At 42.0% G+C, this 17,722-nt stretch overlaps 1 protein-coding gene across 2 annotated transcripts in view; it reads left to right on the top strand.

The window, feature by feature from the left end:
• Window positions 1-17,722, top strand: part of LOC140724980 (uncharacterized) — a 71,747-nt gene that overhangs the window by 53,097 nt on the left and 928 nt on the right. For both annotated transcript variants that reach the window (XM_073039865.1, XM_073039874.1), the window contains exon 10: window positions 15,228-15,395. In XM_073039865.1, the coding sequence (XP_072895966.1) occupies window positions 15,228-15,395 (168 nt within the window). The remainder of the gene's footprint in view (window positions 1-15,227; window positions 15,396-17,722) is intronic.

Below are 17,722 nucleotides of genomic sequence, written 5' to 3' on the forward strand. Positions count from 1 at the left end.
AGGAAAGACAATTAACAAAATGTTTGATTAATTTCAAACCAGTCTTCCGTGCACACAAATTCATATAACAACCTTATAACCATCTAACAATTACAGCACGGAAACAGGCCATCTCGCCCTTCTAGTCTGTGCCAAACGCTTAGTCTCACCTAGTCCCTCCGACCTGCACTCAGCACATAACTCTCCATTCCTTTCCTGTCCATATACCTATCCAATTTTTTTTTAAATGACAATATCATACCTGCCTTCTTTTCTGAGTAAAGAAGTTCCCCCTCATGTTACCCCTAAACTTTTGCCCCTTAACTCTCAACTCATGTATTCACAGTCTGGGAGTTTGACTGTCCTGACTTATACTCTTTATACTGTGTGGTGGTTGGTCTGGAGCTGTTGTTGTTTTTTTCTTGTGTTGTGGGGCTTGGGGAGGACACTAAGCTCACTTGTCTTTAATTTAGGTGCTTTTTTGTTAAATTCTCTTCCTTTGTTGCATATTGTTATTGTATGCTTAATTTTGCACTGTATTAATGCTCCTCATTGGGATTTGGGGTTTTTAATTTTGTAAAATGTTTTGAAAAACTAATAAAAATTTTTTAAAAAACAAAAAAAAAACTCTCAACTCATGCCCTCTTGTTTGAATCTCCCCTACTCTGAATGGAAAAAGCCTAACCATGTCAACTCTATCTATCCCCCTCATAATTTTAAATACCTCTATCAAGTCTCCCCTCAACCTTCTACGCTCCAAAGAATAAAGACCTAACTTGTTCAACCTTTCTCTGTAACTTAGGTGCTGAAACCCAGGTAACATTCTAGTAAATCTCCTCTGTACTCTCTCTATTTTGTTGACATCTTTCCTATAATTCGGTGACCAGAACTGTACACAATACTCCAAGTTTGGCCTCACCAATGCCTTGTACAGTTTTAACATTACATCCCAACTCCTATACTCAATGCTCTGATTTATAAAGGCCAGCATACCAAAAGCTTTCTTCACCACCCTATCCACATGAGATTCCACCTTCAGGGAACTATGCACCATTACTTCTAGATCATTCTGTTCGACTGTATTCCTCAATGCCCTATCATTTACCATGTATCTCCTATTTTGATTAGTCCTACTAAAATGTAGCACCTCACACTTATCAGCATTAAACTCCATCTGCCATCTTTCATCCCACTCTTCTAACTGGCCTAAATCCTGCAGTGAAAAAGTTGAAAATTAATTGCAGAAGAGCTTACCATTGCACACCAAGGATAAATAAATTTGTTCCCTCACATTACTACAGCTCCAGATTTAAGGTGGTAAAATACAAATATTTGACTTGGAAATTGACTGGTACCTCTAAAGGCACGTTAACACCTTATGACCATACGATATAGGAGCAGAATTAGGCCCATGGCATATCAAGTCTGCTCTGCCATTTCATCATGGCTGATCCATTTTCCCTCTCAACCCCATTTCCCTGCCTTCTCACACCCCAACTAACCAAGAACCTATCAACCTTCACCTTAAATATACCCAATGACCTGGCCTCCACACCCACCGTTGGCAATGAATTCCACAGATTTGTGACCCTCTGGCTAAAAAAATTCCTCCTCATTTCCATTCTAAATGGACGATCCTCTACTCTGAGGCTGTGCCCTCTGGTTCTAGAGTCACCTACAATAGGAAACATCCTCTTTAATTATGCCTTTCAACATTGGATAAAATTCAGTGGGACCCCACTCATTCTTCAAAATTCCAGTGAGTATATGCCCAGAGCCATCAAACGCTCCTCATACAATAAACCTTTCATTCCTGGAATCATTCTCGTGAACCTCCTCCGTACCTTCTCCAATGTCAGCACATCCTTTCTTAGATAAGGGACCCAAAAGTGCTTACAATACTTTAAGTGAGGCCTCACCAATGTCTATAAAGCCCCAGCATTACACCCTTCCTTTTATACTCTAATCCTCTCAAAATGAATGCTAACAATGTATTTGCCTTCCTCACCACTGACTCAACCTGTCAGTTAACCGTCAGGGAATTCTGTCCAAGGACTCTCAAGTCCCTTTGCATTTTGGATTTTTGAATCTTCTGCCCGTTTAGAATATAGTTATTCTTTTGTTCCTTCTACCAAAGTACATGACCATACACTTCCTGACACTGTATTCCATCTGTCACTTCTTTGCTTATTCTCTTAATCTTTGTCTTTCTCCAGCCTCCCTGCTTCCTCAACACTACCAGCCACTCTCCCTATCTGCGTATTGCCCGCAAATTTGTCTGCAATTCTGTCATCCAAATCATTGACATATACTGTAACATAAAAAGAAGTGGTCTCTACACCAACTCCTGAGCGGCATCACTAGTCACCAGCAGCCAACCAGAAAAGACTCCCCTTATTCCCACTTTCCGTCTCCTGCCAATCAGCCAATCCTCTATCCATGGTAGTATCTTAGAAACATAGAAAACCTACAGCACAACACAGGCCCTTTGGCCCACAAAGTTGTGCCAAACATGTCCCTACCTTAGAAATTACTAGGCTTACCTACAGCCCTCTATTTTTCTAAGCTCCATGTACCTATCCAAAAGTCTCTTAAAAGACCCTATCATTTCCACCTCCACCACCGTTGCCGGCAGCCCATTCCACACACTCACCACTCTGAGTGAAAAAGCTTACCCCTGACATCTCCTCTGTACACTTTCTCTGTACTCTGGCAGGATACTTGGTAGTGTGGAGGAGCAGAGGGATCTGGGGGTACATGTCCACAGATCCTTGAAAGTTGCCTCACAGGTAGATAGGGTAGTTAAGAAAGCTTATGGGGTGTTAGCTTTCATAAGTCGAGGGATAGAGTTTAGTAGTCGCAGGGTAATGATGCAGCTCTATAAAACTCTGGTTAGGCCACGCTTGGAGTACTGTGTCCAGTTCTGGTCACCTCACTATAGGAAGGATGTGAAAGCATTGGAAAAGGTACAGAGGAGATTTACCAGGATGCTGCCTGGTTTAGAGAGTATGCATTATGATCAGAGATTAAGGGAACTAGGGCTTTACTCTCTGGAGAGAAGGAGGATGAGAGGAGACATGATAGAGGTATACAAGATATTAAGAGGAATAGATAGAGTGGACAGCCAGCGCCTCTTCCCCAGGGCACCACTGCTCAATACAAGAGGACATGGCTTTAAGGTAAGGGGAGGGAAGTTCAAGGGGGATATTAGAGGAAGGTTTTTTACTCAGAGAGTGGTTGGTGCGTGGAATGCACTGCCTGAGTCAGTGGTGGAGGCAGATACACTAGTGAAATTTAAGAGACTACTAGACAGGTAAATGGAGGAATTTAAGGTGGGGGGTTATATGGGAGGCAGGGTTTAAGGGTCAGCACAACATTGTGGGCCGAATGGCCTGTACTGTGCTGTATTGTTCTTTGTTCTTTGTACCTACTCCCTAGCAGCTTAAACCTGTGTCCTCTTGTGGCAACCATTTCAGCCCTGGGAAAAAGCCTCTGACTATCCACACAATGAATGCCTCTTATCACCTTATACACCTCTATCAGGTCACCTCTCATCCTCCGTCATTGCAGGGAAAAAGGCCGAGTTCACTCAACCTATTCTCATAAGGCATGCTCCCCAATCCAGGCAACATCCTTGTAAATCTCCTCTGCACCCTTTCTATGATTTCCACATCCTTCCTATAGTGAGGCGACCAGAACTGAACACAGTACTCCAAGTGGGGTCTGACCAGGGTCCTATATAGCTACAACATTTCCTCTCGGCTCCTAAATTCAATTCCATGATTAATGAAGGCCAATACACTGTATGCCTTCTTAACCACAGAGTCAACCTGTGCAGCTTCTTTGAGCGTTCTATGGACTCGGACCCCAAGATCCCTCTGATCTTCCACACTGCCAAGAGTCTTACCATTAATACTATATTCTGCCATCATATTTGACCTACTAAAGTGACCCACCTCACACTTATCTGGGTTGAACTCCATCTGCCACTTCTCAGCCAAGTTTTTCATCCTATCAATGTCCCGCTGTAACCCCTGACAGCCCTCCACACTATCCACAACACCCCCAACCTTTGTGTCATCAGCAAACTTACTAACCCATCCCTCCACTTCCTCATCCAGGTCATTTATGAAAATCACAAAGAGTAAGGGTCCCAGAACAGATCCCTGAGGCACACCACCTCCATGCAATAGACAATAGGTGCAGGAGTAGGCCATTTGGCCCTTCTAGCCAGCACCGCCATTCACTGTGATCATGGCTGATCATACACAATCAGTACCCCGTTCCTGCCCTCTCCCCATATCCCTTGACCCCGCTATCTATAAGAGCTCTATCTAACTCTCTCTTGAATGCATCCAGTGACTTGGCCTCCACTGCCTTCTGGGGCAGAGTATTCCACATATCCACCACTCTCTGGGTGAAAAAGTTTTTCCACATCTCTGTTCTAAATGGCCTACCTCTTATTCTTAAGCTGTGGCCTCTAGTTCTGGACTCACCCATCAGCGGGAACATGCTTCCTGCCTCCAGCGTGTCCAATCCCTGAATAATCTTATATGTTTCAATCAGTTCCCTCTCATCCTTCTAAATTCCAGTGTATACAAGCCCAGTCGCTCCAATCTTTCAACATATGACAGTCCCGCCATTCCGGGAATTAGCCTTGTGAACCTACGTTGCACTCCCTCAATAGCAAGCATGTCCTTCCTCAAATTTGGAGACCAAAACTGCACACAATACTCCAGGTGGGGTCTCACCAGGGCCCTGTACAGCTGCAGAAGGACCTCTTTACTCCTATACTCAATTCCTCTTGTTATAAAGGCCAGCATGCTATTAGCTTTCTTCACTGCCTGCTGTACCTGCATGCTTGCTTTCATTGACTGATGTACAGAGTATGATCTGTTTACAACCACTCTTTGCCTTCTGTGGGCAAGCCAGTTCTGGATCCACAGCGCAATATCCCCTTGGATCCCATGCCTCCTTACTTTCTCAATAAGCTTTGCATGGGGTACCTTATCAAATACCTTGTTGAAATCCATATACATTACATCTATTGCTCTACCTTCATCAATGTGTTTAGTCACATCCTCAAAAAATTCAATCAGGCTCGTAAGACACGACCTGCCTTTGACAAAGCCATGCTGGCTACTCCTAATCATATTATACCTCTCCAAATGATCATAAATCCTGCCTCTCAGGATCTTCTCCATCAACTTACTAACCACTGAGTTAAGACTCACTGGTCTATAATTTCCTGGGCTATTGCTACTCCCTTTCTTAAATAAAGGAACAACATCCACAACCCTCCAATCCTCGGGAACCTCTCCCGGCCCCATTGATGATGCAAAGATCATCACCAGAGGCTCAGCAATCTCCTTCCTCACCTCCCACAGTAGCCTGGGGTACATTTTGTCCGGTTCCGGCGACTTATCCAACTTGATGCTTTCCAAAAGCTCCAGCACATCCTCTTTCTTAATATCTACATCTTCAAGCTTTTCAGTCTGCTGCAAGTCAGCCCTACAATCACCAAGATCCTTTTCCATAGTGAATACTGAAGTATTAAGTACCTCTGCTATTTCCTCCAGTTCCATACACACTTTCCCACTGTCACACTTGATAGGTCCTACTCTTTCACATCTTATCCTCTTGCTCTTCACATACTTGTAGAATGCCTTGGGGGTTTTCTGTAATCCTGCCCGCCAAGGTCTTCTCGTGGCCCCTTCTGACTCTGCTAATTTCCTTTTTAAGCTCCTTCCTGTTAGCCTTATAACCTTCTAGATCGCTATCATTACCTAGCTCTCTGAACCTTTTGTATGCTTTTCTTTTTTTCTTGACCAGATTTATTACAGCCTTTGTACACCACGGTTCCTGTACCCTACCATAACTTCCCTGTCTCATTGGAGTGTACCTATACAGAACTCCACACAAATATCCCCTGAACATTTGCCACATTTCTTCCGTACCCTTTCCCTGAGAACATCTGTTCCCAATTTAAGCTTCCAATTTCCTGCCTGATAGCTTCATAATTCCCCTTACTCCAATTAAACGCTTTTCTAACTTGTCTGTTCCTGTCTCTCTCCAATGCTATTGTAAAGGAGATAGAATTATGATCACTATCTCCAAAATGTGCTCCCATTGAGAGATCTGACACCTGACCAGGTTCATTTCCCAATACCAAATCAAGTACAGTCTGTCCTCTTGTAGGCTTATCTAGATATTGCGTCAAGAAACTTTCCTGAACACACCTAACAAACTCCACCCCATCTAAGCCCCATCTTTCCTGTGAATGTATGGGCTCTTATCTTGATAAGCAGACTCGTTTGCGGCACCTTCTCAAAGGCCTTCTGAAAACCAAGTACACAACATCCACCGATTCTCCATTGTCTATTCTGATTGTTATTTCCTCTAAGAATTCCAACAGATTTTTCAGGCAAGATTTCCCTTTCAGGAAATCATGCTGACTTTGGCCTATTTTATCATTTCCCTCCAAGTACCCTGAGACCTCATCCTTAACAATTGACTCCAATATCTTCGTAACCACTGAAGTCAGCTAAATGGCTTATAATTTCCTTTCTTCTGCCTCCCTCCCTAGTGACTCTTGAAAGATCATTACTAATGCCTCCACAATTTCTTCAGCTGCCTCTTTCAGAATGGTGGGGTGTAGTCCATCTGTTCCAGGTGACTTATCTACCTTCAAACTCTTCAGCTTCTCCTTAGTAATAACAATTGCACTCACTTCTGCCCCCTGACACTATCGAACTTATGGGATACTGATAGTGATAATGCCTTCCACAGTGAAAATGGATGCAAAATGCTCACTTAATTTGTCTGCCATTTCCTTATCCCTCATTATTGTCTCTCCAACGTCATTTTCCAGTGGTCCGATATCTGCTCTCACCTCTCCTTTACTCTCTATATATCTGAAAATACTTTTGATATCCTCTTTGATATTATTGGCTAGCTTACCTTTATATTTCATATTTTTAGTTGCCTTCTATTGGATTTTAAAAGCTTCCCAATCCTCTAACTTCTCACTAATTATTTGCTCTATTATATGGCCTCGTTTGTTTTTATGCTGTCCTTGACTTTCCTTGTCAGCCACAGTTGCCTCATCCTCCTTTTAGTATGTTCCGTCTTTGGGATGTATCTATCCTGCGCCTCTGAATTGCTCCCAGAAACTCCAGCCATTGATGTTCTGCTGGTGTCCCTTCCAATCACCTCTGTGCAGCTCCTCCTTCATGCTTCTGTAATCCCCTTTACTCCACTCTAATACTGATACATTTGACTTCAGCTGCTACCTCCCAGATTGCAGGATGAAGACTGCAATACCGGCACATTATGATCACTGACTTCCAAGGGTTCATTACACAAAACCCAATCCAAAATAACCTTTCACCTAGTGTGCCCAAAAAGTCATCATGTTGGCATTTACATATTCTCTCTCGTGGGATCCAGTACCAACCTACATGTTGAAATCCTCTATGACTGTCATAACATTGCAGAGCATCAGGTAGAAGGTACCAGAGCATAAGAACAGTCAGGCTGGGTAACATCTTCATCCCCCCACCCCCCCCAGCCTATTAGACTTCTTCACAAATTCACCCATGCCACCCAGTACGCATGTACACCCTGTCTGAAGGCTTCTGCTCCAACAACACCTCCCCCGTCAACTTTATCTGTTATTCATGCTGTTTCACATATTTATACTACTGCTTACTTTATTGTTAATAGTGCCAGTAACACTATACAGTCGGCCCTCCTTATCCGCGGATTCCACATGCACGGATCGGGAAAACCCGGAAGTTCTCTCTCCAGCACTCGTTGTCTGAGCACGTACAGACTTTTTTTCTTGTCATTATTCCCTAAATAATACAGTATAACAACTATTTACATAGCATTTACATTGTATTAGGTATTGTAAGTAATCTAGAAATGACTTAAAAGTACAGGCAGTGCCCGGGTTATGAACGAGTTCCATTCCTGAGTCCGTCTTTAAGTTGGATTTGAAGTCGGAACAGGTACATTCGGTATTATTTAGCGTCAGTTAGTCAAACGTTTTTCTTAGTATATAGTACATATTTTACCTTTCTATGCATATAAAACACTTAAGAAACAAGCGTATTTCAATAATTAAACCACTGCATTGCTTAGTAATAATTGTAGCTTTCATCGGGGCAGGGCCTTTCACATGCTCCATTAAAATTGTACCGATCGTTGACCGACTGTAGCCTAACACTTTTCCAATGACCGATGGCGTTTCGCCTCTTTCCAATCACTTTATTACTTCCACCTTATTTTCAATCATGATCGTGATTATTTTCGTGAACAAAAACACTGCGGATTCAGAGCTGCACCGCCAGGTCCTAATGTCCACCGCACTGAGACACATAAAGTCCGGGGTTCTGCTGGGTCCTAAAGACCACCGCACTGAGACAGGTTAAATAAGGGACTTGAGCATCCATGTTTTTTGGTATCCACGGGGGGGGGGGGGGGGGGTCTCGGAACCAATCTCCTGCGGTTAAGGAGGGCTGACTGTACTGCCTTACATAAACATGTACCTCACACTTTATGTCAACTTGCCAACTTCAGGCCATGTCGCTCTGGCACTTGTGCTTATATTAGTTTGTGACCGTATGTGCTGTGTGTGACTATATGTGCTGTATTTTGCAGCTTGGCCATAGAAGAATGATCTCTATGGTTGAATGACAATAAGCCTCAACTTGAATTTGATATGTAGGCAGAATATTGAGAAAGAGGCAACAGATCCTGGAAGCTAGAGCAATAAAGATTAACTTAGAGCAGGGGTTCCCAACCTGGGGTCCATGGACCTCTTGCATAATGGTATTGGTCCATGGCATAAAAAAAGGTTGGAAACCCCTGACTTAGAGGGTCAGGGAACATCCAAAGAGAGAAATGGACAGTCGATGCATCAGGTTGAAATCCTTCATCTGGACTGAAGGATAGAGGGGAGATTGCCAGAATAAAAGGGCTTTAGGGAGGGAGAAAATATTCATATTAGTTGAATTTTCATTGAGTGTCAAGATTTGCTTAGTCATTGAAATGTGAAATGCAAGATTGTACATCTTCGAAATTAGTTAGGAACTACATAGGATCAAACAGCACATGAAGTAGCTATTTAATCTACCACATTTCTGCTGGCATTTAATAGAGCCATCCAGAAAGTCACACCCCCTCCTGCATTACTGCTCAACTTTTACTGGCATTCTCAGTGAATGTACATGCTATAGTCTCAGCATAGTACGTATCTTTTTTTTAAGAAAGGGATTAAAGAGATACAGAAATAGGATAAGGAAAGTGGAGTTGTTGTTATCAGCTGTCATTTTCCAGAAGTAAGTGGCATCTCAAATCCACCTACCAGTGGAAAGTTCCTCATTGTTTATTGATGTTTTGATTAAGGACATAAGACATAGGAGCAGAATTAGGCCATTCAGCCCATCGAGTGTTCTTCACCATTCCATCATGGCTTCACAACCACATTCTCCCGCCTTCTCCCCATAACCTTTGACACCCTTACTAATCAAGAACCTATCAACTTCTGCTTTTAATATACCTAATGACTTGGCCTCCCTCCACAGCCATCTGTGACAATGAATTCTACAGATTCACTACCCTCTGGTTAAAGAAATTCCTCCTCATCTCTGCTCTAAACAGATATCCTTATATTTTGATGCTGTTCTCTCTGGTCCTAGACTCCCTCATTATTTAAAACAGCCTCTCCACATCCACTCTATCTAAGCCTCCCAATATTCGATAGGTCTCAATGAGGTCCACCCCTCATTCTTCTAAACTCCAGCGATTATAAACCCAGAGCCATCAAACACTCATCATACATTAACCCTTTCATTCCTTTTCATTTTGAGGAAATTACAAGTATGCTAGACAAGGGAGATGCAGTGGATGTTGTGTATTTGGATGGCTTTGTGGCTAAGTTTGCTGATGATACAAGGATAGGTGGAGGGGCTGGTAGTGCTGAGGAAACAGAGAGTCTGCAGAGAGACTTGGATAGATTGGGGGAATGGGCAAAGAAGTGGCAAATGAATTACAATGACAGAAAGTGTACAGTCATGCACTTTGGTAGAAGAAATAAATGGGCAGACTATTATTTAAATGGGGAGAGTATTCAAAGTTCTGAGATGCAACGGGACTTGGGAGTCCTCGTGCAGGATACCCTTAAGGTTAACCTCCAGTTTGAGTCGATGGTGAAGAAGGCGAATGCAATGTTGGCATTCATTTCTAGAGGAATAGAGTATAGGAGCAGGGATGTGATGTTGAGGCTCTATAAGGCACTGGTAAGACCTCACTTGGAATAGTGTGCAGTTTTGGGCTCCTTATTTAAGAAACGATATGCTGACATTGGAGAGGGTCCAGAGAAGATTCACTAGAATGATTCTGGAAATGAGAGGGTTATCATATGAGGAACGTTTGACCGCTCTTGGACTGTACTCCTTGGAGTTTAGAAGAATGAGGGGGGACCTCGTAGAAACATTTTTAATGTTGAAAGGCATGGACAGACTGGATGTGGCAAAGTTGTTTCCCGTGGTGGGGGAGTCTAGTACGAGAGGACATGACTTGAGGATTGCAGGGCGCCCATTCAGAACAGAAATATGAAAAAATCTTTTTAGCCAGAGGGTGGTGAATCTATGGAATTTGTTGCCAATGATTTTGTTGCCAAGTCATTGGGTGTATTTAGGGCAGAGATTGATAGGTATCTGAGTAGTTAGGCATCAAAGGTTATGGTGAGAAGGTGGGGGAATGGGACTAAAGGGGAGATTGGATCAGCTCATGATGAAATGCCGGAGCAGACTCGATGGGCCGAATGGCCAACTTCTGCTCCTTTGTCTTATGGTCTGGGATCTTTCTCATGAACCTCTCCTGATGTATTCTTGTGCTAGCACATCTGTTCTTAGATAAGGAGCCCAAAACTGCTCACAATACACCCAAGTGCCTTCTGACCCATGTCTTGTAAATTTCTACATCCCACCTCTGGCAAAATTTGAACAGTTCAAACTTTCCCAGTCTCAAGTTGCACATTCTTGGTACCATTGAAGCAAATTGCTCTACAGCACCCTTTGTGTCTTGATTTGAACACCACAATCTGTGGAGGTCATTACAAAGAGAGGCATACCTGATTTCAGATAACATTTCAAATTCTACCTCAGACTACATTTCCTTTAACTTGCACTGATGTTGCTATGTTTATTGTTTTTAATTGTGTATGCTATGAATTTATGCTTATGCTATGTTGATACGTTTGTAATTTACTGTGCTTCTGTAAAATAAAAGGCATTTATAACCAGGTTACATATGCCTATGAACTGAAACATGAAAGGCTTTTTTTAGGCAGTTTTAATTGTCAGCTTTAAAAGGTTCAAAAGATAGTTGAAACATGAAAATATTATGACTACCGAATACCTGAAGATTGCATTATTTTTATTGTAATTTTCCATTTGAAATTATTCTGGATTTAAATAAATTGTTCATTATTCAGATTTTAATTCCCAGGGGAAGTTCAAACTCCACAAACAGGTTTGCACACATTTGAAATGTGCTCTGTTTATGCAAACTCGCCAAATCTAAGTAAACTTTGGAGCAACAGAATACAGAACTACTGAGAGCAACGAAGATGATATTGGAGGAACTCAGTGAGTCAGGCACCCTCTATAGAGGGAACTGGACTGCCAATATTTTGGATCAGGACTTTTCATCTGGAAAGGCCTCTTTCTGTTTTTCCAGTTTACCATTAGCAATACCCAATGATATTTTGAAAAGAATTAACTTCTGTGACTTGTTTGTACATCCAGGAGCTGAAAGCCTAAAGGAAACCTTAAGAAATAACTAGCGTGAACACATTGTGATTATACTTTTTCAGTCCAGGGATAAAACTTTCAGATGGGACTCGGGCTACTTCTCTGAATGAGTTTAATAAAAACAAATTTTACTTGTTGTGAATATATTAAAATAATTAGTGGCGAGAGTGTAATTTGCAAAAACGTGCTGCTTCTTGTCCATAAGCTTTTTGACCAATCTTGCTGTTTTTAGAACAAATGCTAAGAATGAGTTTCTCTCTTTTATATTTCTATTAGATTGCAAAAGTTTATAAGCATTGAAAGCTTCTAGAGCTTTTACTTGTATGAGATTCAAGATTCAAAATTGTTTGTCATTTCCAGTTGAAAAGCGTAAAAGAAACCAAAAGTATTGTTACTCTGGATCTGATGCAGCACAAAATAAAACACAATAAGACAAAGAACACAGCAATTTAAAAACACAATAAATACATAAAATAACTTGTATACTAGTGACACTAGGCACAGGAGTGTCTGTACATAAGGTGACTGACAGGAGATAAAGTAGTGGTGGTTGGGGGTGTGGTGGGGTGGGTTTGCGGAGGAGGTGTTGATCAGCCTTATTGCTTGGGGAAAGGTAACTGTTTTTTAGTGTGATGGTCATGGTGTGGATGCTACATAGCCTCCTCCCATAAGGGAGTGGGACAAACAGTTCATTTGCAGGGTGGGTGGGATCCTTCATGATGTTACTGGCCCTTTTCCAGTACCTTTCTGTACATATGTCCTTGATGGCAGGTAGGGGTAGTCTGGTGCAGGTGATGCATTGGGTAGTTTTAACTACCTATTGTAGAGCCTTCTTGTTCACCGCAGTGCAGTTTCTGTACCACACAGTGATGCAGCATGTTAAGATGCTCTCTGCTACACATCTGTAGAATGATGTGAGTATAGACATGCATAGTTCACCTAACTTCAGCCTCTTTAGAAGTAAAGCCTTTGGTGAACTTTCCTGTTTGTGTAGATTGGGTTCTGGGACCATGAGAAGTTGTGTGAGATGTGCACTCCCAGGAATTTGAAACTGCTCGCAGTTTCCAGTACTCCGCTGCTGATGTAAAGAGTGGTGGGAGTTCTCCTGAAGTCAGTAACCATCTCCTTGTTGACATTGAAGAAGAGGTTATTTTCCTGGCACAAGGCCTCAAGCTCCTCCACCTCCTCTTTGTGGTGTTGAGCCCCACTATCATCGTGTCATTGGCAAAGATGACAATGTGATTACTCGGGTGTTTGGGCGTGTAGTCATGTGAAAGCAGTGGGTTCCGCTTTTAGCTGTGTGGGGGGGGGGGGGGGACCCAGGTTGAGGTTAATGGGAAGCGAGAAGCAGTTATGCATCCTGACTATCTGAGGTGTGTTGGTTCTGAAGTCGAATACCCATTTGCACAGAGGTGTATTTAAATGAGGAGTACAATTCTACCCAAATGTAATAGAATTTATAGGATCATAGAACACTGCTGCATGGAACCAGATTCTTTGGCTCATCTAGTCCACGCCAAACTATTTTTCTGCCTAGTCCCACGGACCTACACATGCAACATAGCCCATCATCCACCTTCCATCTATATACTTCTACAAACCTCTCTTAGATGTTGAAATTAAACCAACATTCACCACTTCTCACACTCTCACCACCCACTGAGCGAAGATCTCCCTCAGGTTCTCCTTAAATATTTAATCTTTCACCCTTAAATCCATGATCTATAGTTGTAGTCCCACTCAACCTCAGTGGAAAAAGCCTGCTTGCATTTACCCTATCTACACCCCTCTTAATTTTGTATACCTCTATCAAATCTTTCATCATTCTCCTACACTCCAGGAAATAAAAGTCCTAACATATGTACAAAATTAAGGGAGGGAAGTTTAGGGGAGACATCAGGGGTAAGCTTCCTACACAGAGGGTTGTGAGTGCCTGGAATGACTTGCCAGGGATGGTGGTGGAGGCTAAAACATTAGGGGTATTTATAGACAATAGACAATAGGTGCAGAAGTAGACCATTCAGCCCTTCGAGCCTGCACCGCCATTCTGAGATCATGGCTGATCATCTACTATCAATACTCGGTTCCTGCCTTGTCCCCATATCCCTTGATTCCTCTATCCATAAGATACCTATCTAGCTCCTTCTTGAAAGCATCCAGAGAACTGGCCTCCACTGCCTTCTGAGGCAGTGCATTCCAGACCCCCACAACTCTCTGGGAGAAGAAGTTTTTCCTTAACTCTGTCCTAAATGACCTACCCCTTATTCTCAAACCATGCCCTCTGGTACTGGACTCTCCCAGCATCTGGAACATATTTCCTGCCTCTATCTTGTCCAATCCCTTAATAATCTTATATGTTGCAATCAGATCCCCTCTCAATCTCAATTCCAGTGTGTACAAGCTCAGTCTCTCTAACCTCTCTGCGTAAGACAGTCCACCTCTTAAGAGCCTCTTGGACAGGCACATGGATGAAAGAAAAATTGAGGGTTATGGGGTAGTGTGGGTTTAGTACTTTTTTAAAAGCATTTTATGGGTCGGCACAACATGGAGGGCTGAAGGGCCTGTACTGTGCTGTAGTGTTCTATGGTTCTATAGTAACCTATTTAACATTCCATATGACTCAGATCCTCAAGTCCCAGCATCATAGAACCATAGAACACTACAGCATCTTGTAAATTTTCTCTGTACTCTTTCAATCTTATTGATATTTTTGCTGTAGGTAGATGACCAGAACTGCATACAATCAGGCCTCACCAACGTCTTATACAACTTCAACATAACATTCTAACTCCCATACTCAATACTTTTGGTTTATCACAAACATGAGAAAATCTCCAGATGCTGGTGATCCAAAGCAACATAAAAAATGGTGGAGGAACTCAGCAGGCCAGGTAGCATCTATGGAGAAGAGTACACTGTCAATGTTTCAGGCCTGATGAAGGGTCTCGGCCCAAAGTGTTGACTGCTTACTCTTTTCCACAGATGCTGCCTGGCCTGCTGGGTTCCTCCAGCATTTTGTGTGTGTTACTTTTGGTTTATGAAGGCCAATGTGCTGAAAACTCTCATTATGGCTCAATCTACTTTTGATGCCACTTTCAAGGAATTGTGGATCTGTAGTCTCAGATCTCCCTTTTCTACCACTCAGCAAATAAAACCTGAAAAAGTGGGTGTCCAATCCACAATGAGTAAGATGCTGTCAAGGAAGGAAATAGAATCAGGAACAGGGGTTAATGATTAGATTCTGGCTTGTTCTACAAATTAATTCAATTTGCCAAACAGGAGTGCCTGCTTGGTCACTTTTAGAGCCATGTACCAAAGATCTAGGAGAACTTGAAAATACAAGAGTAAAAATATATTAAATTGGTGAGTAGCAAGAAACTGGAAAGCAGAATATATATTTAATTCTATTTGTAATTGCCTTTACAGCTTCGACATCTGGAGCAAGGGAAGAGCTCTGCAGCACTGAACAGGCAATCACTTCAGAACCAGCTAGTTACATTGGAGAAACAACATTCCAGTATCCAGCTGGAAATCTCCCATCACAAGAGAGAGAAAAACAGTTTAGTTGAACACATCTCTGAATTACATAAACAGGTATTTTGATGTTAAGTGTGTAGCAATTATTTAAGTCTGCCATTATCATATATAAAACAGTGCATGGTACGTCAAAAGTATGACAGAGTCATAGAACCCTATAGCACAGAAACAGACCCTCCAATCCATCGTGTCTATGCTGATATGATCTTCTGCCTAATCCCATCTACTTGGACCCAAGGCCTGGGATGCACTGCCTGGCAAATACATCAGAGGCTTTTGAGAAATGTTTGGATAGGTACATGGATGTATGGAAGATGGAGGGATATGGATGTGGTGTAGGTAGGAGCGATTAATGTTTGGGTGCTTTTGACTTGTTTTTTAGCTGGTTCGAAACAACATTTTGGGCTCCTGTGCTATACTGTTCTATGTAAAATCATCCTGTTCATGTACCTATCTAACCTTCTTTAATTGTAACAATTGAATCTGCAACTAACATTCTGCTGGCAGCTCATTACATTCGCACATCACCATCTGAGTGAAGTAGTTCCCCCTCAGATTCTCCTTAAATATTTCACCTATCATCTTGAGCCAATTACCTCTAGTCCTAGTCTCACCACACCTGAGGAGAAAAAAGCCTGCAAGCATTCATTTTATCTATACCCCTCATAATTTTGTTTACCTCAGTAAGAACTAATTCTCCTGCCCTCTGGAGAATAAAGTCCTAACCTATTCACCCTTTCCCTATAACTCAGGTCGTGAAGTCCCAACAACACCCTGTAAATTTTCTCTGCACCCTTTCAAATTAATGATATCTTTCCTGTAAGTAGGTGACTAGAATGGCATATGCTACTCTAAATGCAAGGTAATGCCAGCGACCAGTGTTGCAGACAGTTCACTAAACTACTTCTCTTTCTTCTTTTAAATATACTTCTACTACTAATCTGCATGCAATTGGAGCCTGTAAGTTACATTTTGATAATGTATTTTTGGACTGACTGAGCAATCTCACGCTTTTGCTGTTTCTGAGGGAGTTTGACAAGGTTGAGTATGGTGCGCAGCTTAATGGTGTAATACGATTAAATTGTTGAACAAGATTGAACAAGGATGAGAGTGGAAGGCGAGCGGGTGTTCAGCATCATATAGCTGCGTTTGACTAGTTTCCCTCTTCCTCGCTGCTGCCGAAAGAAGGTGCAGGGTCTGGGCAAGGTTTGATTGTCACGGCTTGAGGATTGTACTTGTTTTTAAGAGGACTCTGCGGTCAATGTTACATATTTCTCATTACTGTTTTTTTTTTAATAGCTATTTTACATGATTTTGATTGGGGCACTTCAATGTGGACTGGCTCTGGGGCCTGCAGTCAACAAATGATAGAGTTAAATTGAACTAAACTGAACATTCCTAGACTGCTTCAAGAACTTTGCATTTTGACGTTTTATTCACTCTGCATTTGATTCCATGGTGTTTCTCTGTTTCATGGCAGCCTGAGGCACGATGAACCTCAGGGTTGTATACTGTATACATACTTTAATAATAAATGTACTTTGAATCTCATACAACTTCAACAAAATATTCCAACTCCTGTACTTAATGCTCTGACTTATGAAGGCCTATGTGCCCAAAACTCTCTTTATGACTCTTATCTACCTGTGATCCCACTTTCAAGAATCATGGATCTGTATTCACTGGGTCCGTTTGTTCTACTGCACACCTCCAAGCCCTACCATTCACAATGTCTTACACTGGTTTGTCCTCCCAAAGTGCAGCACCTCACACCTTTCTGTATTAAATTCCATCTATTTTTCAGCCCATTTTCCCAGCAAGCCAAGATCACACTGAAAGCTTTGATAGCCTTTCTCGCCAATACGCCATTAATTTTGGTGTCATCAGCAAATATGCTGATGCATTTTACCACATTATCTAAATAATTTTATATAAATGAGAAATAATAATGGGCCCAGCACTGATCCCTGCAGCATACCACTAGTCATCGGTCTCCAGAGAGAAAACAATCTATCACCACACTCTGGCTTCTCCCATTAAGCCAATGTTAAATCCAATTGGCTACTTCATTCTTTACCTTCTGGACCAGCCTTCCATTACTGACTTTGTCAAAGGCCTTGCTAATGCCCATGGAGACCAAGACGACCACCTTTCCTTCATCAACCTTAGTAACCTCCTTCAAAAATTCTATAATAGCTAGATGAGACCTAACTTGCAAAAGCCATGTTGACTATCCTAATCAGGTCTTCTATCCAAATACTTAAGATACCCTGTCCCTGAAAATAACTTTCAATAATTGCTTACAACTGATGTCAGTCTCATTGATCAAAAATTTCTCTACAAAATGAGGTATGACACAAGAACCCCATATTTTAATATTGCTG

This window comes from Hemitrygon akajei, chromosome 1, assembly GCF_048418815.1.
Source record: "Hemitrygon akajei chromosome 1, sHemAka1.3, whole genome shotgun sequence".
Classification (NCBI taxonomy): Eukaryota; Metazoa; Chordata; class Chondrichthyes; order Myliobatiformes; family Dasyatidae; genus Hemitrygon; species Hemitrygon akajei.